The sequence below is a fragment of the Choloepus didactylus genome, chromosome 2 (assembly GCF_015220235.1).
Source record: "Choloepus didactylus isolate mChoDid1 chromosome 2, mChoDid1.pri, whole genome shotgun sequence".
NCBI lineage: Eukaryota > Metazoa > Chordata > Mammalia > Pilosa > Megalonychidae > Choloepus > Choloepus didactylus.
Window position 1 is genome coordinate 79,014,271 of NC_051308.1, and position 18,741 is coordinate 79,033,011.

At 39.0% G+C, this 18,741-nt stretch overlaps 1 protein-coding gene across 5 annotated transcripts in view; it reads left to right on the forward strand.

Moving 5' to 3' along the window:
- COLGALT2 (collagen beta(1-O)galactosyltransferase 2) overlaps positions 1–18,741 on the forward strand; it is a 167,219-nt gene that overhangs the window by 120,831 nt on the left and 27,647 nt on the right. For all 5 annotated transcript variants that reach the window (XM_037825188.1, XM_037825192.1, XM_037825191.1 and 2 more), the window contains exons 7-8: positions 9,251–9,327; positions 13,570–13,676. In XM_037825188.1, the coding sequence (XP_037681116.1) occupies positions 9,251–9,327; positions 13,570–13,676 (184 nt within the window). The remainder of the gene's footprint in view (positions 1–9,250; positions 9,328–13,569; positions 13,677–18,741) is intronic.

Genomic DNA, 18,741 nt, shown 5'->3' on the forward strand with positions numbered 1-18,741 from the left:
TTTCAATAACCCATTAGATCTCTGAGGAGGGCCCTTTTTTTTTTTTTTTTTTTTAATCCTTTTTTCTTTTTCTAAAACAATTACTCTAAGAAGCACAATGCAGAAAGCTTCAAAGACCTGCAATTTGGGCAGGTCAAGTCAAGAGCAGAACTAGGAGAGCTCTGAGACAAAACGCAATAATCCAGTGGCTGAGAAAATTCACTAAACACCACAACTTCCCAAGAAAAGGGGGGTGTCCGCTCACAGCCATCATCCTGGTGGACAGGAAACACTCCTGCCCATCGCCAGCCCCATAGCCCAGAACTGCCCCAGACAACCCAGTGTGACGGAAGTGCTTCAGATAACAGGCACACACCACAAAACTGGGCGTGGACATTAGCCTTCCCTGCAACCTCAGCTGATTGTCCCAGAGTTGGGAAGGTAGAGCAGTGTGAATTAACAAAGCCCCATTCAGCCATCATTTCAGCAGACTGGGAGCCTCCCTACACAGCCCAGCAGCCCAGAACTGCCCTGGGGGGACGGCACTCACCTGTGACATAGCACAGTCATCCCTCAACAGAGGACCAGGGGGTGCACGGCCTGGAATAGGGGCCCACTTGCAAGTCTCAGGAGCCATACGCCAATACCAAGGACTTGTGGGTCAGTGGCAGAGACAAACTGTGGCAGGACTGAACTGAAGGATTAGACTATTGCAGCAGCCTTAAAACTCTAGGATCACCAGTGAGATTTGATTGTTAGAGCCACCCCCCCCCTCCCTGACTGCCCAGAAACACGCCCCATATACAGGGCAGGCAACACCAACTACACACGCAAGCTTGGTACACCAATTGGACCCCACAAGACTCACTCCCCCACTCACCAAAAAGGCTAAGCAGGGGAGAACTGGCTTGTGGAGAACAGGTGGCTCGTGGATGCCACCTGCTGGTTAGTTAGAGAAAGTGTACTCCACGAAGCTGTAGATCTGATAAATTAGAGATAAGGACTTCAATTGGTCTACAAATCCTAAAAGAACCCTATCAAGTTCAGCAAATGCCACGAGGCCAAAAACAACAGAAAATTATAAAGCATATGAAAAAACCAGACGATATGGATAACCCAAGCCCAAGCACCCAGATCAAAAGACCAGAAGAGACACAGCACCTAGAGCAGCTACTCAAAGAACTAAAGATGAACAGTGAGACCATAGTACGGGAGACAAAGGAAATCAAGAAGACCCTAGAAGAGCATAAAGAAGACATTGCAAGACTAAATAAAAAAATGGATGATCTTATGGAAATTAAAGAAACTGTTGACCAAATTAAAAAGATTCTGGACACTCATAGTACAAGACTAGAGGAAGTTGAACAACGAATCAGTGACCTCGAAGATGACAGAATGGAAAATGAAAGCATAAAAGAACGAATGGGGAAAAAAATTGAAAAAATCGAAATGGACCTCAGGAATATGATAGATAATATGAAACATCCAACTATAAGACTCATTGGTGTCCCAGAAGGGGAAGAAAAGGGTAAAGGTCTAGGAAGAGTATTCAAAGAAATTGGTGGGGAAAACTTCCCAAATCTTCTAAACAACATAAATACACAAATCATAAATGCTCAGCGAACCCCAAATAGAATAAATCCAAATAAACCCACTCCGAGACATATACTGATCACACTGTCAAACACAGAAGAGAAGGAGCAAGTTCTGAAAGCAGCAAGAGAAAAGCAATTCACCACATACAAAGGAAACAGCATAAGACTAAGTAGTGACTACTCAGCAGCCACCATGGAGGCAAGAAGGCAGTGGCACGATATATTTAAAATTCTGAGTGAGAAAAATTTCCAGCCAAGAATACTTTATCCAGCAAAGCTCTCCTTCAAATTTGAGGGAGAGCTTAAATTTTTCACAGACAAACAAATGCTGAGAGAATATGCTAACAAGAGACCTGCCCTACTGGAGAGACTCAAGGGAGCCCTACAGACAGAGAAACAAAGAAAGGACAGAGAGACTTGGAGAAAGGTTCAGTACTAAAGAGATTCGGTATGGGTACAATAAAGGATATTAATAGACAGAGGGGAAAAATATGACAAACATAAACCAAAGGATAAGATGGCTGATTCAAGAAATGCCTTCACAGTTATAACGTTGAATGTAAATGGATTAAACTCCCCAATTAAAAGATATAGATACGCAGAATGGATCAAAAAAAATGAACCATCAATATGTTGCATACAAGAGACTCATCTTAGACACAGGGACACAAAGAAACTGAAAGTGAAAGGATGGAAAAAAATATTTCATGCAAGCTACAGCCAAAAGAAAGCAGGTGTAGCAATATTAATCTCAGATAAAATAGACTTCAAATGCAGGGATGTTTTGAGAGACAAAGAAGGCCACTACATACTAATAAAAGGGGCAATTCAGCAAGAAGAAGTAACAATCGTAAATGTCTATGCACCCAATCAAGGTGCCACAAAATACATGAGAGAAACACTGGCAAAACTAAAGGAAGCAATTGATGTTTCCACAATAATTGTGGGAGACTTTAACACATCACTCTCTCCTATAGATAGATCAACCAGACAGAAGACCAATAAGGAAATTGAAAACCTAAACAATCTGATAAATGAATTAGATTTAACAGACATATACAGGACATTACATCCCAAATCACCAGGATACACATACTTTTCTAGTGCTCATGGAACTTTCTCCAGAATAGATCATATGCTGGGACATAAAACAAGCCTCAATAAATTTAAAAAGATTGAAATTATTCAAAGCACATTCTCTGACCACAATGGAATACAATTAGAAGTCAATAACCATCAGAGACTTAGAAAATTCACAAATACCTGGAGGTTAAACAACACACTCCTAAACAATCAGTGGGTTAAAGAAGAAATAGCAAGAGAAATTGCTAAATATATAGAGACGAATGTAAATGAGAACACAACATACCAAAACCTATGGGATGCAGCAAAAGCAGTGCTAAGGGGGAAATTTATAGCACTAAACGCATATATTAAAAAGGAAGAAAGAGCCAAAATCAAAGAACTAAGGGATCAACTGAAGAAGCTAGAAAATGAACAGCAAACCAATCCTAAACCAAGTACAAGAAAAGACATAACAAGGATTAAAGCAGAAATAAATGACATAGAGAACAAAAAAACAATAGAGAGGATAAATATCACCAAAAGTTGGTTCTTTGAGAAGATCAACAAGATTGACAAGCCCCTAGCTAGACTGACAAAATCAAAAAGAGAGAGGACCCATATAAACAAAATAATGAATGAAAAAGGTGACATAACTGCAGATCCTGAAGAAATTAAAAAAATTATAAGAGGATACTATGAACAACTGTATGGCAACAAACTGGATAATGTAGAGGAAATGGACAATTTCCTGGAAACATATGAACAACCTAGACTGACCAGAGAAGAAATAGAAGACCTCAACCAACCCATCACAAGCAAAGAGATCCAATCAGTCATCAAAAATCTTCCCACAAATAAATGCCCAGGGCCAGATGGCTTCACAGGGGAATTCTACCAAACTTTCCAGAAAGAACTGACACCAATCTTACTCAAACTCTTTCAAAACATTGAAGAAAATGGAACATTACCTAACTCATTTTATGAAGCTAACATCAATCTAATACCAAAACCAGGCAAAGATGCTACAAAAAAGGAAAATTACCGGCCAATCTCCCTAATGAATATAGATACAAAAATCCTCAACAAAATACTTGCAAATCGAATCCAAAGACACATTAAAAAAATCATACACCATGACCAAGTGGGGTTTATTCCAGGCATGCAAGGATGGTTCAACATAAGAAAATCAATCAATGTATAACAACACATTAACAAGTCAAAAGGGAAAAATCAATTGATCATCTCAATAGATGCTGAAAAAGCATTTGACAAAATCCAACATCCCTTTTTGATAAAAACACTTCAAAAGGTAGGAATTGAAGGAAACTTCCTCAACATGATAAAGAGCATATATGAAAAACCCACAGCCAGCATAGTACTCAATGGTGAGAGACTGAAAGCCTTCCCTCTAAGATCAGGAACAAGACAAGGATGCCCGCTGTCACCACTGTTATTCAACATTGTGCTGGAAGTGCTAGCCAGGGCAATCCGGCAAGACAAAGAAATAAAAGGCATCCAAATTGGAAAAGAAGAAGTAAAACTGTCATTGTTTGCAGATGATATGATCTTATATCTAGAAAACCCTGAGAAATCGACGATACACCTACTAGAGCTAATAAACAAATTTAGCAAAGTAGCGGGATACAAGATTAATGCACATAAGTCAGTAATGTTTCTATATGCTAGAAATGAACAAACTGAAGAGACACTCAAGAAAAAGATACCATTTTCAATAGCAACTAAAAAAATCAAGTACCTAGGAATCAACTTAACCAAAGATGTAAAAGACCTATACAAAGAAAACTACATAACTCTACTAAAAGAAATAGAAGGGGACCTTAAAAGATGGAAAAATATTCCATGTTCATGGATAGGAAGGCTAAATGTCATTAAGATGTCAATTCTACCCAAACTCATCTACAGATTCAATGCAATCCCAATCAAAATTCCAACAACCTACTTTGCAGACTTGGAAAAGCTAGTTATCAAATTTATTTGGAAAGGGAAGATGCCTCGAATTGCTAAAGACACTCTAAAAAAGAAAAACGAAGTGGGAGGACTTACACTCCCTGACTTTGAAGCTTATTATAAAGCCACAGTTGCCAAAACAGCATGGTACTGGCACAAAGATAGACATATAGATCAATGGAATCGAATTGAGAATTCGGAGATAGACCCTCAGATCTATGGCCGACTGATCTTTGATAAGGCCCCCAAAGTCACTGAACTGAGTCATAATGGTCTTTTCAACAAATGGGGCTGGGAGAGTTGGATATCCATATCCAAAAGAATGAAAGAGGACCCCTACCTCACCCCCTACACAAAAATTAACTCAAAATGGACCAAAGATCTCAATATAAAAGAAAGTACCATAAAACTCTTAGAAGATAATGTAGGAAAACATCTTCAAGACCTTGTATTAGGCGGCCACTTCCTAGACTTTACACCCAAAGCACAAGCAACAAAAGAGAAAATGGATAAATGGGAACTCCTCAAGCTTAGAAGTTTCTGCACCTCAAAGGAATTTCTCAAAAAGGTAAAGAGGCAGCCAACTCAATGGGAAAAAATTTTTGGAAACCATGTATCTGACAAAAGACTGATATCTTGCATATATAAAGAAATCCTACAACTCAATGACAATAGTACAGTCGGCCCAATTATAAAATGGGCAAAAGATATGAAAAGACAGTTCTCTGAAGAGGAAATACAAATGGCCAAGAAACACATGAAAAACTGTTCAGCTTCACTAGCTATTAGAGAGATGCAAATTAAGACCACAATGAGATACCATCTAACACCGGTTAGAATGGCTGCCATTAAACAAACAGGAAACTACAAATGCTGGAGGGGATGTGGAGAAATTGGAACTCTTATTCATTGTTGGTGGGACTGTATAATGGTTCAGCCACTCTGGAAGTCAGTCTGGCGGTTCCTTGGAAAACTAGATATAGAGTTACCATTCGATCCAGCGATTGCACTTCTCGGTATATACCCGGAAGGTCGGAAAGCAGTGACACAAACAGATATCTGCACGCCAATGTTCATAGCAGCATTATTCACAATTGCCAAGAGATGGAAACAACCCAAATGTCCTTCAACAGGTGAGTGGATAAATAAAATGTGGTATATACACACGATGGAATACTACGCGGCAGTAAGAAGGAACGATCTCGTGAAACATATGACAACATGGATGAACCTTGAAGACATAATGCTGAGTGAAATAAGCCAGGCACAAAAAGAGAAACATTATATGCTACCACTAATGTGAACTTTGAAAAATGTAAAACAAATGGCTTATAATGTAGAATGTAGGGGAACTAGCAATAGAGAGCAATTAAGGAAGGGGGAACAATAATCCAAGAAGAACAGATAAGCTATTTAACGTTCTGGGGATGCCCAGGAATGACTATGGTCTGTTAATTTCTGATGGATATAGTAGGAGCAAGTTCACAGAAATGTTGCTATATTAGGTAACTTTCTTGGGGTAAAGTAGGAACATGTTGGAAGTTAAGCAGTTATCTTAGGTTAGTTGTCTTTTTCTTACTCCCTTGTTATGGTCTCTTTGAAATGTTGTTTTATTGTATGTTTGTTTTCTTTTTAACTTTTTTTTTTCATACAGTTGATTTAAAAAAGAAGGGAAAGTTAAAAAAAAAAAAAAAAAAGAAAGAAAAACAAGGAAAAAGAAAAGATGTAGTGCCCCCTTGAGGAGCCTGTGGAGAATGCAGGGGTATTCACCTACCCCACCTCGATGGTTGCTAACATGACCACAGACATAGGGGACTGGTGGTTTGATGGGTTGAGCCCTCTACCACAGGTTTTACCCTTGGGAAGAAGGTTGCTGCAAAGGAGAGGCTAGGCCTCACTATGGTTGTGCCTAAGAGCCTCCTCCCGAATGCCTCTTTGTTGCTCAGATGTGGCCCTGTCTCTCTAGCTAAGCCAACTTGAAAGGTGAAATCACTGCCCTCCCCCCTACGTGGGATCAGACAGCCAGGGGAGTGAATCTCCCTGGCAATGTGGAATACGACTCCCGGGGAGGAATGTAGACCTGGCATCGTGGGACAGAGAACATCTTCTTGACCAAAAGGGGGATGTGAAAGGAAATGAAATAAGCTTCAGTGGCAGAGAGATTCCAAAAGGAGCCGAGAGGTCACTCTGGTGGGCACTCTTATGCACACTTTAGGCAACCCTTTTTAGGTTCTAAAGAATTGGGGTAGCTGGTGGTGGATACCTGAAACTATCAAACTACAACCCAGAACCCATGAATCTCGAAGACAGTTGTATAAAAATGTAGCTTATGAGGGGTGACAATGGGATTGGGGAAGCCATAAGGACCACACTCCACTTTGTCTAGTTTATGGATGGATGAGTAGAAAAATAGGGGAAGGAAACAAACAGACAAAGGTACCCAGTGTTCTTTTTTACTTCAATTGCTCTTTTTCACTCTAATCATTATTCTTGTTATTTTTGTGTGTGTGCTAATGAAGGTGTCAGGGATTGATTTGGGTGATGAATGTACCACTATGTAATGGTACTGTAAACAATCGAAAGTACGATTTGTTTTGTATGACTGCATGGTATATGAATATATCTTAATAAAATGAAGATTAAAAAAAAAAAAAAAAAAAAAAAAGCCAGTTACCGTTCTCTAATATTTTTGCTTAATAGTGGTTTCAGGAGCCAACCATTTTTGGCTTTTGGGGAGCACTTGTTCTGTGAATGCAATGTCTGCTCGTGTTGGATGAAGCAAAGTAGCTAAAAAGCAGTCTCTCTGACTGAAACGTTAAAGCCAGGCGGGCCGACTGAATGTCCAATGGACACCAGAGCCTGAAGAGGGCAACTCAGAAATACAACCTCTTCTTAAATCTGAGGCCCCGGGAGAGAGACTACACAGTACGCAAACAACATTATGAGCAGGAAGGAGTTTGCACATTAAATTTCTTTCTCTTTAAAACCTAAACCCACACATGGTGGACCCTCAGTCAATATTTGTTGATTTTAAAAGTAATTAATGAGGAGTGGAGCAGAGCAGAAAGGACCAAAATATTCTGGGCTGCTATTGTAAACAGAACCATAGGGACAGTGTGCTCCCAGAAGTGTGACCTTAAGGGTCAGATTTAAAATAATAGCACCAGCTCTTGCATTTGGTTTAGGGAACCTGTCTCACTACTTTCTAGAATTTCACATCATTTGATCATATGAAATTGGATGTGATGGTTTTTGTTTAAAATCCTAAAGGAGGGTAAGTTAAACAGATAATACCCTTTGGACAATACCTCAGTCAGGGTTGGCAAAGTAAAGCTTGGATATCAAAGAATGCCAAAAGTTCACTGGCATAATACAACAACAGCTTATTTCTTCCTATGCACAGTCTACAGCAGTCTTGGCACCTCTTCTGGAAAGCTGGCCTCCATGGTTGGCACAACATTACAGGATGCTTCAAATGTGTGGCTTCTCACATCAGCACATGCTACTCTAATCATCATGGTAGGGCAGGGGCTGGAGGATTGGACAGTTGAGCAGTAGCAGTTAAGAACTTCCCCAGCAAGTCACGTGGCCACGACTAACTTCATGGGTGAAGTGTAATCTTCTCAAGTAGCTGAAGAGGAGAATGGATGTTGGTGAACAGCCAGAAGAGCCATCAAAGAGAGTTCTTTAAACAACACAATTAGAAGCTCTCATTTAAAATTTTCTTTGTATTGTCCTTTTAAGTAAAACCAATCGAGTGCTTTGAATTTGTATAAAACCAAAAAACCTTCAAGACCTTCTTAGGTTCTTTAACCAATCTTACTTCAAAAAGTTTGTAAAGAAAACTTTTTGGAGTGACAAATAAATAAAACTTTCACTATTCAAGATGCAATGTGCGTCCCTTTAATCCTGAATCAAATTCTGGATTGTGGGCCAGCTCTCAGAATTGAGATGATGTTAAAAAAAGGTCCTTTGTACCTTTTGCCTGGGGTAGATAAAAATAACCCCAGACTTTGACAATTTTAAATTTATAAAAAAAAAGGTATTATTCAGAAAAAAATCTAGTTGATTTCTGAGCTCCTTCATCATGGATCCCAGTAAATAATAAATGAGAGTTATTGAGCATTTCCTATGTTAATTTGCTGTGATGTTTGCTTTACATGTAGTGTCTCATTTAAATTTTATAACACCGTAACAGATAACTTTTTTATCCCTATTTTATACCTGAAGAATCAGGCTTAGAGAGGTCACCTGAGTCTCCCAAGCCCTCTTAGACTAAGTTTTGGACCCAGATCATCTGACTCCAGAGCCCTCCCCCTCTAACCGTTACCCTGTACTGCCTCCCTCCAATACTTCAGAAATATCTTTTAAGGAATATGAAGCCAATATTGCAATCTGTGTATAAACCAGTACCCTCAGAAACCAGTGGTCGTCCATCAGGGTGCTTATGTAGCAAGAAAATGTGTCCCAGGCCACTCAGTCCTGGAGAACTACTGAGAGTAGGGTTTATAAGGCCCGTGGAGCTATCCTCTGCCCTGGACATCCTGCTCATGTCCAGCCCTAGGGATCAGGTGTTCAGATGGAATTCTGTTCTTCTCACCCTTTCACTAACAAAGCACTCTGCATGTTTTTGTGTCTTCCAGTTGACCATCCTCCAATGGAACCCTCCCAGTTTGTCTCAGTTGTCCCTAAATATCCAGACAAGATGGGATTTGACGAGGTAGGAAGGGTGTCTGTTTGTGTGTGTGTGTGCATGCCTGTGGTATGCTTCTGTTTCTACAGTGGAACATAATATGGAGCAGGCATTTGAGTAAGAGCTAGCAAGACTGGCTTGGCTGCTGAAAAGGCACTGAGATCTTGGAAAAACTACTCAGTTTTTGTTGTGCCTCAGTTTTCTTATCTTAAAAAAGGAGGATAATAGTAAAAGTGAATTAGTCATTGACCCAGCTATAAGTTGCTATTTAGTAATTAAAGGCAACTGGATATTTTTTCTAGGAGCAGGTACTGTCATATTTTATCAATCCTTTTATCAGGATTCAAGGGTAGGTTAAAGAGAATATATGTTTTAGGTGTTGGAGGACTTTTCCTTTATTCTGTCCCATCAGAGTGGATGGAAACCATTCTGAAATACTCCATGTTTTGTTTTCCTTCTGTTCTTCCACAGGAAAAGGGTGGAGGGCAGAGATGGAAGAGCAAAAAAAGAGAGAACAAAGAAACCTGTTCTAAAATTCTCCCTTTCAGCAGGCAAGAACTTCAGAATAGCTTTTTGAGGACCATATTTATTATTGTATAATTGGAAACAATTCCAATTGTATAATTGGAATAAAGCAGAAGTATAAAGAGATGTCTTTCTTGGGAATGTATACAACAGATACTTGGCAGGGTCAGAATTGTGATTCTAAATCATTGAACCCTTCATAGGTCCTTTAAGTAGCTGCTGATCAGTATTCAGGAAATGATGTTATATAAAAAATATAATTTCACGTGTACATAAAGGAGGAGCTATGTGGTCTAACAGCTAGGACAGTGCCTTGGGAATTCACAAACTAAGCCAGAATTATCCCTTGGATTCTGAGGCCAGGCTTTGTGTTTTGCATACCTCATTGCCACTGCCTACTTTTGTGCCACATACATACATGCCCCTGCTGTACCACCATCTTAAAGAGCTGCTAGAATTGGGAATCAGGATTTCCTCTACAAAATAGGCTTGGAGCTGGACTTCAGGCCTGGGAAAGAGTATTTCATGTACATTAAGTGGAAAAAGAGTTACCAGCTATTATGCATCTCCTCTGGGGACAGAATGAGAAGAGATGGATTTAAGTGTAGTAGAGTGGAATTAGACTAAATTGCAAATAGTTTTCAAAACAATCAGGGCTGCAGGAAAGGCTGGCCCACACCATGCACTGGCCTGACTTCTAGGAATCACTGTAAGCTTTCCTTCCTCACAGTTCTCACCAGCTTCTCCCCTTTCAGTTTTCTAGGTGAAAAGACCCAAGTGTCTGTTCAGATATTCATTTCCCCTCCCCAAAACACTTTCCTATGAGAACAAACCAAAACAAATACAATAGGACAGAACCAGGATGTCAGGCCCCGGAAAAAGAGTCTAACATATAGAAGGAATGTCTGATCCACGGGCCCTGCTGCTTATCTTATAAATACCAGGTGTGCCATAAACTAATGGTTGAAGGCTGTTTTAGGAATCCCAGTCACAGTGGCACCTAGACTCCAGGAGACAAACAAGGCAAGATCAGATATCCCCATAAAGATGAATGACCGCAAACAAGCCAAAAGGCCTGCTTCCTCCACATAGATAATATAGTGCACATCAAAGAAGAGTAGTGTGTTAAAACCCTAGTAACCAGTCAGCAGAAACTGATAAGCACTCACCCAATCCAGGCCCAGAACACCCTCAGCAGGACCTTCCCCCCCAATACCCAACGTGGGTTTTTCCTTTAAAAAATGCTGCTCTCAGATAGAGGGCCGGAGCCATTTTTCCTTTCTTTCTTTTCTGATGGCTCCCACCGGCTTTCTTCTGCTTTCTTCCTCTAATAAACCTTAAATTCTCTACTTAAACCATGACTCGCTGCGTTTGTGTGAATTCTTGAACGGCTCTAAACCTAACACAGGATCTTCTAGCTCTGGTCTTTCATTTGGCACGACCTGGACATAAGGACTGGATCTCTCCTAGAGACCTTCTGGATAATAATTCCAGCCCTAAGAAGGAAGTAGTCATCTCTCTGTCTAAAAACAGAGACAGATGAGTGGAAAAAGGGATTTCTGATGGCATTTTTCACTCTCCAAGTACTCCGTGACCTAGTTGGTGGTGTCTGGGCTGCACTTGGCTGAGCGGCTCTTTTCTGTTTACTGTTCACTAAGTATAAGCGAGCTGTCTGTTTTTTTCTTTGTGGCTACAGTTTTTATTGCACATGTCCTGGAAGGGACTTGGATTGGGTTGTTATTTACTAAAGTGTTTCCAGATTAGAGGTCTCTGGTTTGGGGCAACTTTTAGTTGTATGTTAATTTTTGTATGGTTTTGTTTTCGCTCTCCTGGAGTGACCCCCAAGGGGTTCTATTTTTACACATGAGGAAATGCCCTTTCCTTTCCATATCTGTAAAATTGGGGGTTGGAACACAATTTGTTAGAGTATGACTCTAAACAGGAAAAAAAAAAGAACTATAAAGGAACACAACCCATTAAGTTATAAAGTCCCAAGTAACCATGACAAATAGACTCACCACAGAAATTATGTTCTAAAAAAAAAATAATTACCCAGTTAGGTAAACAAAGGAGGTAGTGAAATCAAGATGCAATTAGTCCACTTTGCCCTAAGTCAGGTGGAAAATTTCTTTGAAGAGGACATCTTGCTCCCTGTGAGTTTCTTTGCTTAGGGATTTGTAAATGGATGTGAGAATATTTTGCAAGGAAGGGTTGAAATGTTTGTTAGTGTAGCTTTTGATCCCAAAAAAACATGTAACATATTTACAATGACATTCAGAACAGCCATGTACACCAAAGCTTAACCCTGTATAGTCTGAACTCCTGGTTGGTTATAGACAAGGTTTCACGAACTTCATTCTGGCCATAGCATAACGCAAATTTTATCGTAAACTACATTATCATAGATATTCTAATCTGAACAGGACCTTAATGATGAGTTTGTTCAACTCCCTCTTTCAGAGGAGGGAACTGAACCCAGAATCATTAAATGTCTTCCTCAGAGTCATGCAGATGATTAGTCAGGATAGTCTATTCTGTCTGCCTTCTTGTAGATTTCTCCTTAATCATGCTGTATGTCATCATCGTTTCTTTCTGGCAGCTGACGTTTCCCTTTCTTGGAATGTTAGTTTAATATACCAAAGCAAATTTATGACTGCTTGTAGCAAAAGGCCCTTATTAAAACACTGCTTCACTTGTGATAGCACTGGTGAGGCTTCCCTTCTGGTACTGCTGTGGTTCTTCAATCCTGTGATGATCAGGACAGCCTCATTATCTGTAACGCCCTGGAGTGGCCACGTGATATGTGTGTTCACTGCAGACTTCAGGAATCTAAGGGCTAAGGTGGGGGCACCATCCCTCATCGGGGGACGCCCCAGTGCATGTTCTTTGCCACTTCACGGGCCACGGACTGGGCTCTCCAGAGTGTTTTCTGCGAATCCACATGGTCTGGAAATCATGCCTTTCCACTCCCCCCTCCTCATCTCCCCAGGGGGAGGGCCCCTTCTCTTTACGTGTTTCAGGAACATTCCCTTCTCTCTGAGGGAACTAGAGAATTTTGTCGAAGAAGCTACTGAGATTGAGACCTTGATAATTCAGGTTGGAGCCTTTGGAAATAAAAGCAATGTGCCAAGAATTTAAATGTTTCTTATACTTTGACTGACTTTAAATTTGTCCACTGTGGACATGAATTGTAGTAACAGCTAACATTTAGTACCCATGAGGTAGGACCGTTCTTACACCAGTTTTACAGAGGAGGAAACTGAAGCACAGAAACTGGCCCAAGACAGACACTTAGTAAACAGCAGACAGAACATAAACTCAGGTCTGCTGATGAATTTAATCAGTTGTTCTCAGCCCTTAATTCTGTATGTTTTGGTTTTAACTTCCCTTTGGACCTCTGAAGAGTAACTTTTTAAGTATCCCTGCCTTCCTCAGGAGCAAAGAGAACATGTACATCAGTGAGCATCTGAGAAACTAAGAGTGTTAAGTCACAACAAATGACTAGGCTTTAAAAGTAACTCTGGATTAATAAAATTTGCCCTTCATACACCTAATATGAAATATAAATAAGTTTCATTTGTCACCCTGCCTCTGTGCTCAAAAATCTTCCCTATAAATGTCCTATCCTTTCCTCCATTTTTTCTACCTGAAGCCTTGGTCCTTATATTTACTTAACTTTCCAAACAACCGAAAATAAGATTTGAGTAATCTGTGTTTCTTTTTCCCTTTTTGTTCCTGGGTTAGATTTTCATGATAAACCTCAAACGCAGAAAGGACAGGCGGGACCGGATGCTGCGTACGCTGTATGAACAGGAGATCGACGTCAAGATTGTCGAGGCTGTGGATGGAAAGTGAGTTGGGTTTTTCCTCCCCGGCAGATGATGCTGCAGATGCACCTTCCCTGACAGGGGGTTAGTCCTGAGGGAGGGGAAGCTGCATTACAGGATAGACATATTTTTTTTTAAACCGCCATGTGCAGCCTGACTTTGGGAGAAATTTTATGTCCTATGTAGCATTTAAGCTAGTGTCACCCTTTAGAGCAGGCCTGAAATCCACTCACTGTCTGGCAGAGATCTTTGGACTTCATTAGGGTGAAGCCTCACCATTGTCAGTGATTTTCCCCTGTCCCTGAGATCCTTCTAACTGTGAATTAGAAAGAATGAGTTCATAGTAAGGTTCTGAGACCAATTTTCGACAAATTGCTGAAATGGGCCGCCTGAGGAAAATAAATGCTCCGTGTGGCCTGTTGTGTGAGGTGCCTGACCTGGGCCCATCAAAGTGTGCAGTTTTCCCAGGAATGTGGTAGGAAACCTGGTTGGAATCCTGCAAGGCTTTTTTGCTTGTTTGGTTGGTTATTTTTTGTTTTGCTTTATTTCGCCCTTTTATTTGGCACTCTAAACTATTTCAAAGCATAGATTTCTATAAAACCTGCCTTTCCATGTTATATGTTAATTGGAGTATGAGCAGCTCTGTTTTCTGTTTAGATATCCCCAGTGAGGAGTGTGACTAGAAGCCATTGTGGAGGCTCCTATCACTCCCTTAGAGAATCTTACCTGTGTTTCCTAAAATGTGGCCAGGACACCCACATCAGAGTCCCAGGGGCTGGTTAAAAGGGCAGCTTCCTGAGTTCCATCCCAGACCTGCTGAATCACAGTCTCTTGGGTTGGAAACCAGAGTCTGCATTTAAGAAGACTCAAGATGATTCTTGGGTAGAGGTACCAGATAAATATACCACATCAATTAGATTTGTTCCAAATGTTGCATGGGGCTTGACCACAAAAGTTAAGAGTTTATTTCTAGACTCTCAATTCTGTTCCTTTGATCTACATGTCTGTGCTTCTCCAGTGCCACACTGTGTTGATTACTGTCTCTTTGTAGTAAGTTTTGCAATTGGAAATATGAGTCCTCCAGCTTTGTTCTTTTTTTTCAAGATTATTTTGGTGATTCTGGGTCCCTTACATTTTCAAATGAATTTTAGGATCAGCTTGCAATTTCCATGCAAACTAGAGAGCTGGGATTTTGATATTGATCGCATTGATTCTGTAGATCAATTTGGGGTATATTAGCATCTTAACAATATTAAGTCTTCTGAACCATGATCATGGGGTGTCTTTCCATTTATTTTGATCTTCTTTAATTTCTTTTAACAGTGTTTTGCCATTTTCAGTATACAAGTCTTGCACTTATTTTGTTAAATTTATTCCCGAATATTTTTTGATACTATTGTAAATGGAATTGTTTTCTCAATTTCATTTTTGGATTGTTCATTGATAGCATATAGAAATGCAGTTAATGTTTGTATAATGATTTTGTATCCTGAAACTTACTGAAATTATTTATTACTTCTAGTAGCTTTTCATGCATTCTTTAGGATGCTCTATATACAAGATCATGTCATCTGCAAATAGAGATAGCATTACTTCTTTCTCTCCAGTAGAGATGCCATTTATTTCTTTTCTAGCCTAATTGCCCTGGCTAGAACGTTCAGTACAATGTTGAATAGAAGTGGTGAGAGTGGACATTCTTGTCTCATTCCTGATCTTAGGGGAATTCAGTATCTTTACTTATTTTAAGTCTATTCAGATTTTCTATTTCTTCTTGAATCAGATTCAGTTGCTTGTATATTTCTATCAATTTGTTTATTTCAGCTAGGTTATCTAATTTATTGGCCTACAATTGTTCAGTATTTCTTTATAAACCTTTTAATTTCTGTAAGATCAGTAGTGATGTTCCCACTTTCATTCCTGATCTTAATAAACTCTTTTTTGTTCAATCTAGCTAAAAGATGGTCAAGTTTCTTGTTCTTTTCAAAGAACCAAGTTTTGATTTTTTTTTAAGTTTCTCTTTTGTTTTTCTGTTCTCTGTTTCATCTGTTTCTTCTTCAGTCTTTATTATTTCCTTCCTTTTACTTACTTTGGGCTTAGTTGATCTTCTTTTTCTAGTTTCTTAAGGTGGAAGTTAGGTTATTGATTTGGGGTTTTCTTTTTTAATACAGGTGTTTACAGCTGGAAATAATGCCTCTAAGTACTGCATTAGCTGCATTCCATAAGTTTTGGTATGTTGTGGTTTTGTGTTCATTCATCTCAAAGTGTTTTCTAATATCCCTTGTGATTTCTTCTCTGGTCTATTTATTATTTAGGAGTTCATTGCTTAATTTCCACATATTTGTGAGTTTCCTTCCGTTAATTGATTTCCTTCTCCTGATTTCTAATTTTGTTCCCTTGTAGTTGGAGAACATACTTTGTATGATTTCAATCCTTTTAAATTTATTGAAGTTTGTTTTATAGTCTAGATGTTATTTATGGTCTAACATATGTTCTATCCTGGAGAATGTTCTGTGTGCACATGAAAAAACTGTGTATTCTGCCATCATTGGGTGGAGTGTTCCATACATGTCTTTTAAATCTAGTGGTTTATAGCGTTGTTCATGTATTCTCTCTCCCTGTTGCTCCCCTGCTTACTTATATCTATTAGTGAAAGTGAGGTATTGAAGTCTCCACTATAATTGTTGAATTATCTGTTTCTCACTTCAATTCTCAATATTTCCTGCTGTTGGTGCATAGATGTTTATAATTATTATATCTTCCTGAAGGATTGACCCTTTTATCATTATAAAATTCCCTTTTTTTGTCTCTAGTAACAAATTTTTTCAACAATCTATTTTGTCTGGTATTAGAATAGCCATTTCAACTCTCTTGTGGTTGCCATTTACCTGATATATCGTTGACCATACTTTTACTTGCAACCTATTTGTGTCTTTGAATCAAAAGTCTGTCCCTTGTAGACAACACATAGTTGGATCGTGTTTTTTCAAAATCCATTCTGCCAAGCTCTGCCTTTTGATTGGAGTGTTTAATCCATTAACATTTAGTGCAATTACTAATAAGACAGGATTTATGACTTCTATTTTGCTACTTGTTTTCTTCATTTATTACATCACTGTTATGCTATTCCTCCATTACTACATTGATTTATGTTAAATAGATAGTTGCTACTGTATTATTTTAAGCTCCTTGTTTCTTTTACTATATTTTTAAAGCTATTTTCTTAATCATTGCCGTGGGGATTATAATTATTGTCTTAATTTATAACAATCTAGTTCAGATTAATACCAGCTTAATTTCAATAGTATATTAAAACTTTGCTCCTATATAGTTTTGTTTCCTTCCCCTCCCCTTACTATTATAGGCATACAAATTGCCTCTTTATACATTATATGCTCATCAGCACAGATTTACAGTTATTGCTTTGTGCAGCAGTTTTTAAATCAGGTAAGAGAAAAGAAAATCACGAACAAAAAATATCCTGTATTTTATATTTACCTATGTAGTTACCTTTAGGGTGTTCTTTAATTCTTCATGTGATTAGAATTGCCCTCTAGTTTCCTTTCATGTCATACTGAATGACTCCCTTTATTATTTCTTGTAGGGCATGTTTTCTATTGAAAAATTCTCTTGTTTTGTTCATCTGGGAATATCTTAATTTCTCCTTCATTTTTGAAGAATAGTTTTGCCAGGTATAGGATTCTTGTTTGACATTTTTTTCTTTCAGCACTTTGAATATCTCATCCATCCCCCTTCTGGCCTCCATGATTTCTGATGAGAAAACAGCTGTTAATCTTATTGAGGTTTGCTTTTTATGATGAGTTGCTTCTCTCTTGCTGCTTTCAAGATCTTCTCTTTGTCTCTGCCTTTTGACAGTCTGATTATGAAGTGTTTAAGTGTGAATCTCTTTGAGTTTATCCTACTTCCAGTTCATTGAGCTTCTTGGATGTGTACATTAATGTTTTTCATCAAATTTGAGAAGTATTCAGCCATTCTTTCTTCAGATATTCTGTCTGTCCCTTTCACTCACTCCTTCCCTTCTGGAATTCCAATTATGGGTATGTTGGCATGTTTGGTGTAGCCTCACAGATCTCTGGAGTTTTGTTAATTTTCCTTATTATTTTTTCTTTCTGTTACTCAGACTGAGTAATCTCACTTGACCTCTTTCAAGGTTGCTGATTCTTTCTTCTGTTTGATCAAATTTCCTGTTGAACCCCTCTGAGGAGTTTTCATTTTAGTTATTGTACTTTCCAACTCCTGAATTTCTATTTGGTTCTTTTTTATTATTGATAGTTTTTATTTGGTGAGACATCATTCTCATCATTTCCTTTAGTTCTTTTGATATGGCTTCCTTTAGTCCTCTGAACATATTTAAATTTTCTTATTTAAAATCTTTGTTTAATAAATCTAATATGTGGGTTTCCTTAGGGACAGCTCTGTCAACTGTGTCTTTCCCCCATGTATTGATCATACTTTATTGTTTATTTGCATGTCCCATAATTTTTTTGTTGAACACTGGACATTTTAAATAATTTAATGTAGAAATTCTGGCTATGAGATTCCCCTCCCTCCCCAGGGTTTACTGTTATTATTGCTGCTGTTTGTTTAGTGATTTCCTGAACTAATCCTGTAAAGTCTTTGTCTTATCTGGTGATTGCTGAAGGCTCTGCTTGGTTAGCTTAGTGGCCAGCTAATGCTTAGAGATTTCCTTAGGTGCCCAGCCTTTACCAAGGAGCTCTATGAATGTGTTGGGGCATGCTTTCAATGCTCCAGGAGGCAGTTTACAACTCTGCCTTAGCTTTCACTTCCTGCTGTACAGAACCTTAATGCCAGACAGAGGTGAGAGATTAGGGCCTTTCCAGGTCTTTTCTGGGTATGGCACTGCCCTGCACATGCACATCCCCTTCTGGATTCTCAGGAATAGTTTGGAGCTTTGCAAAGCTCCTATGGACATCTCATTCCCCAGGTTTTCCTTTTTAGTCAGCCACTTCAGGCAGCTGTGATATTAAACAGTTCCACTAATAGTTTCAACAAATGTCCTACCAATAGGGCTGACACAGTAGGTTCTGAGTCAGGTCAAATAAAGACTAAC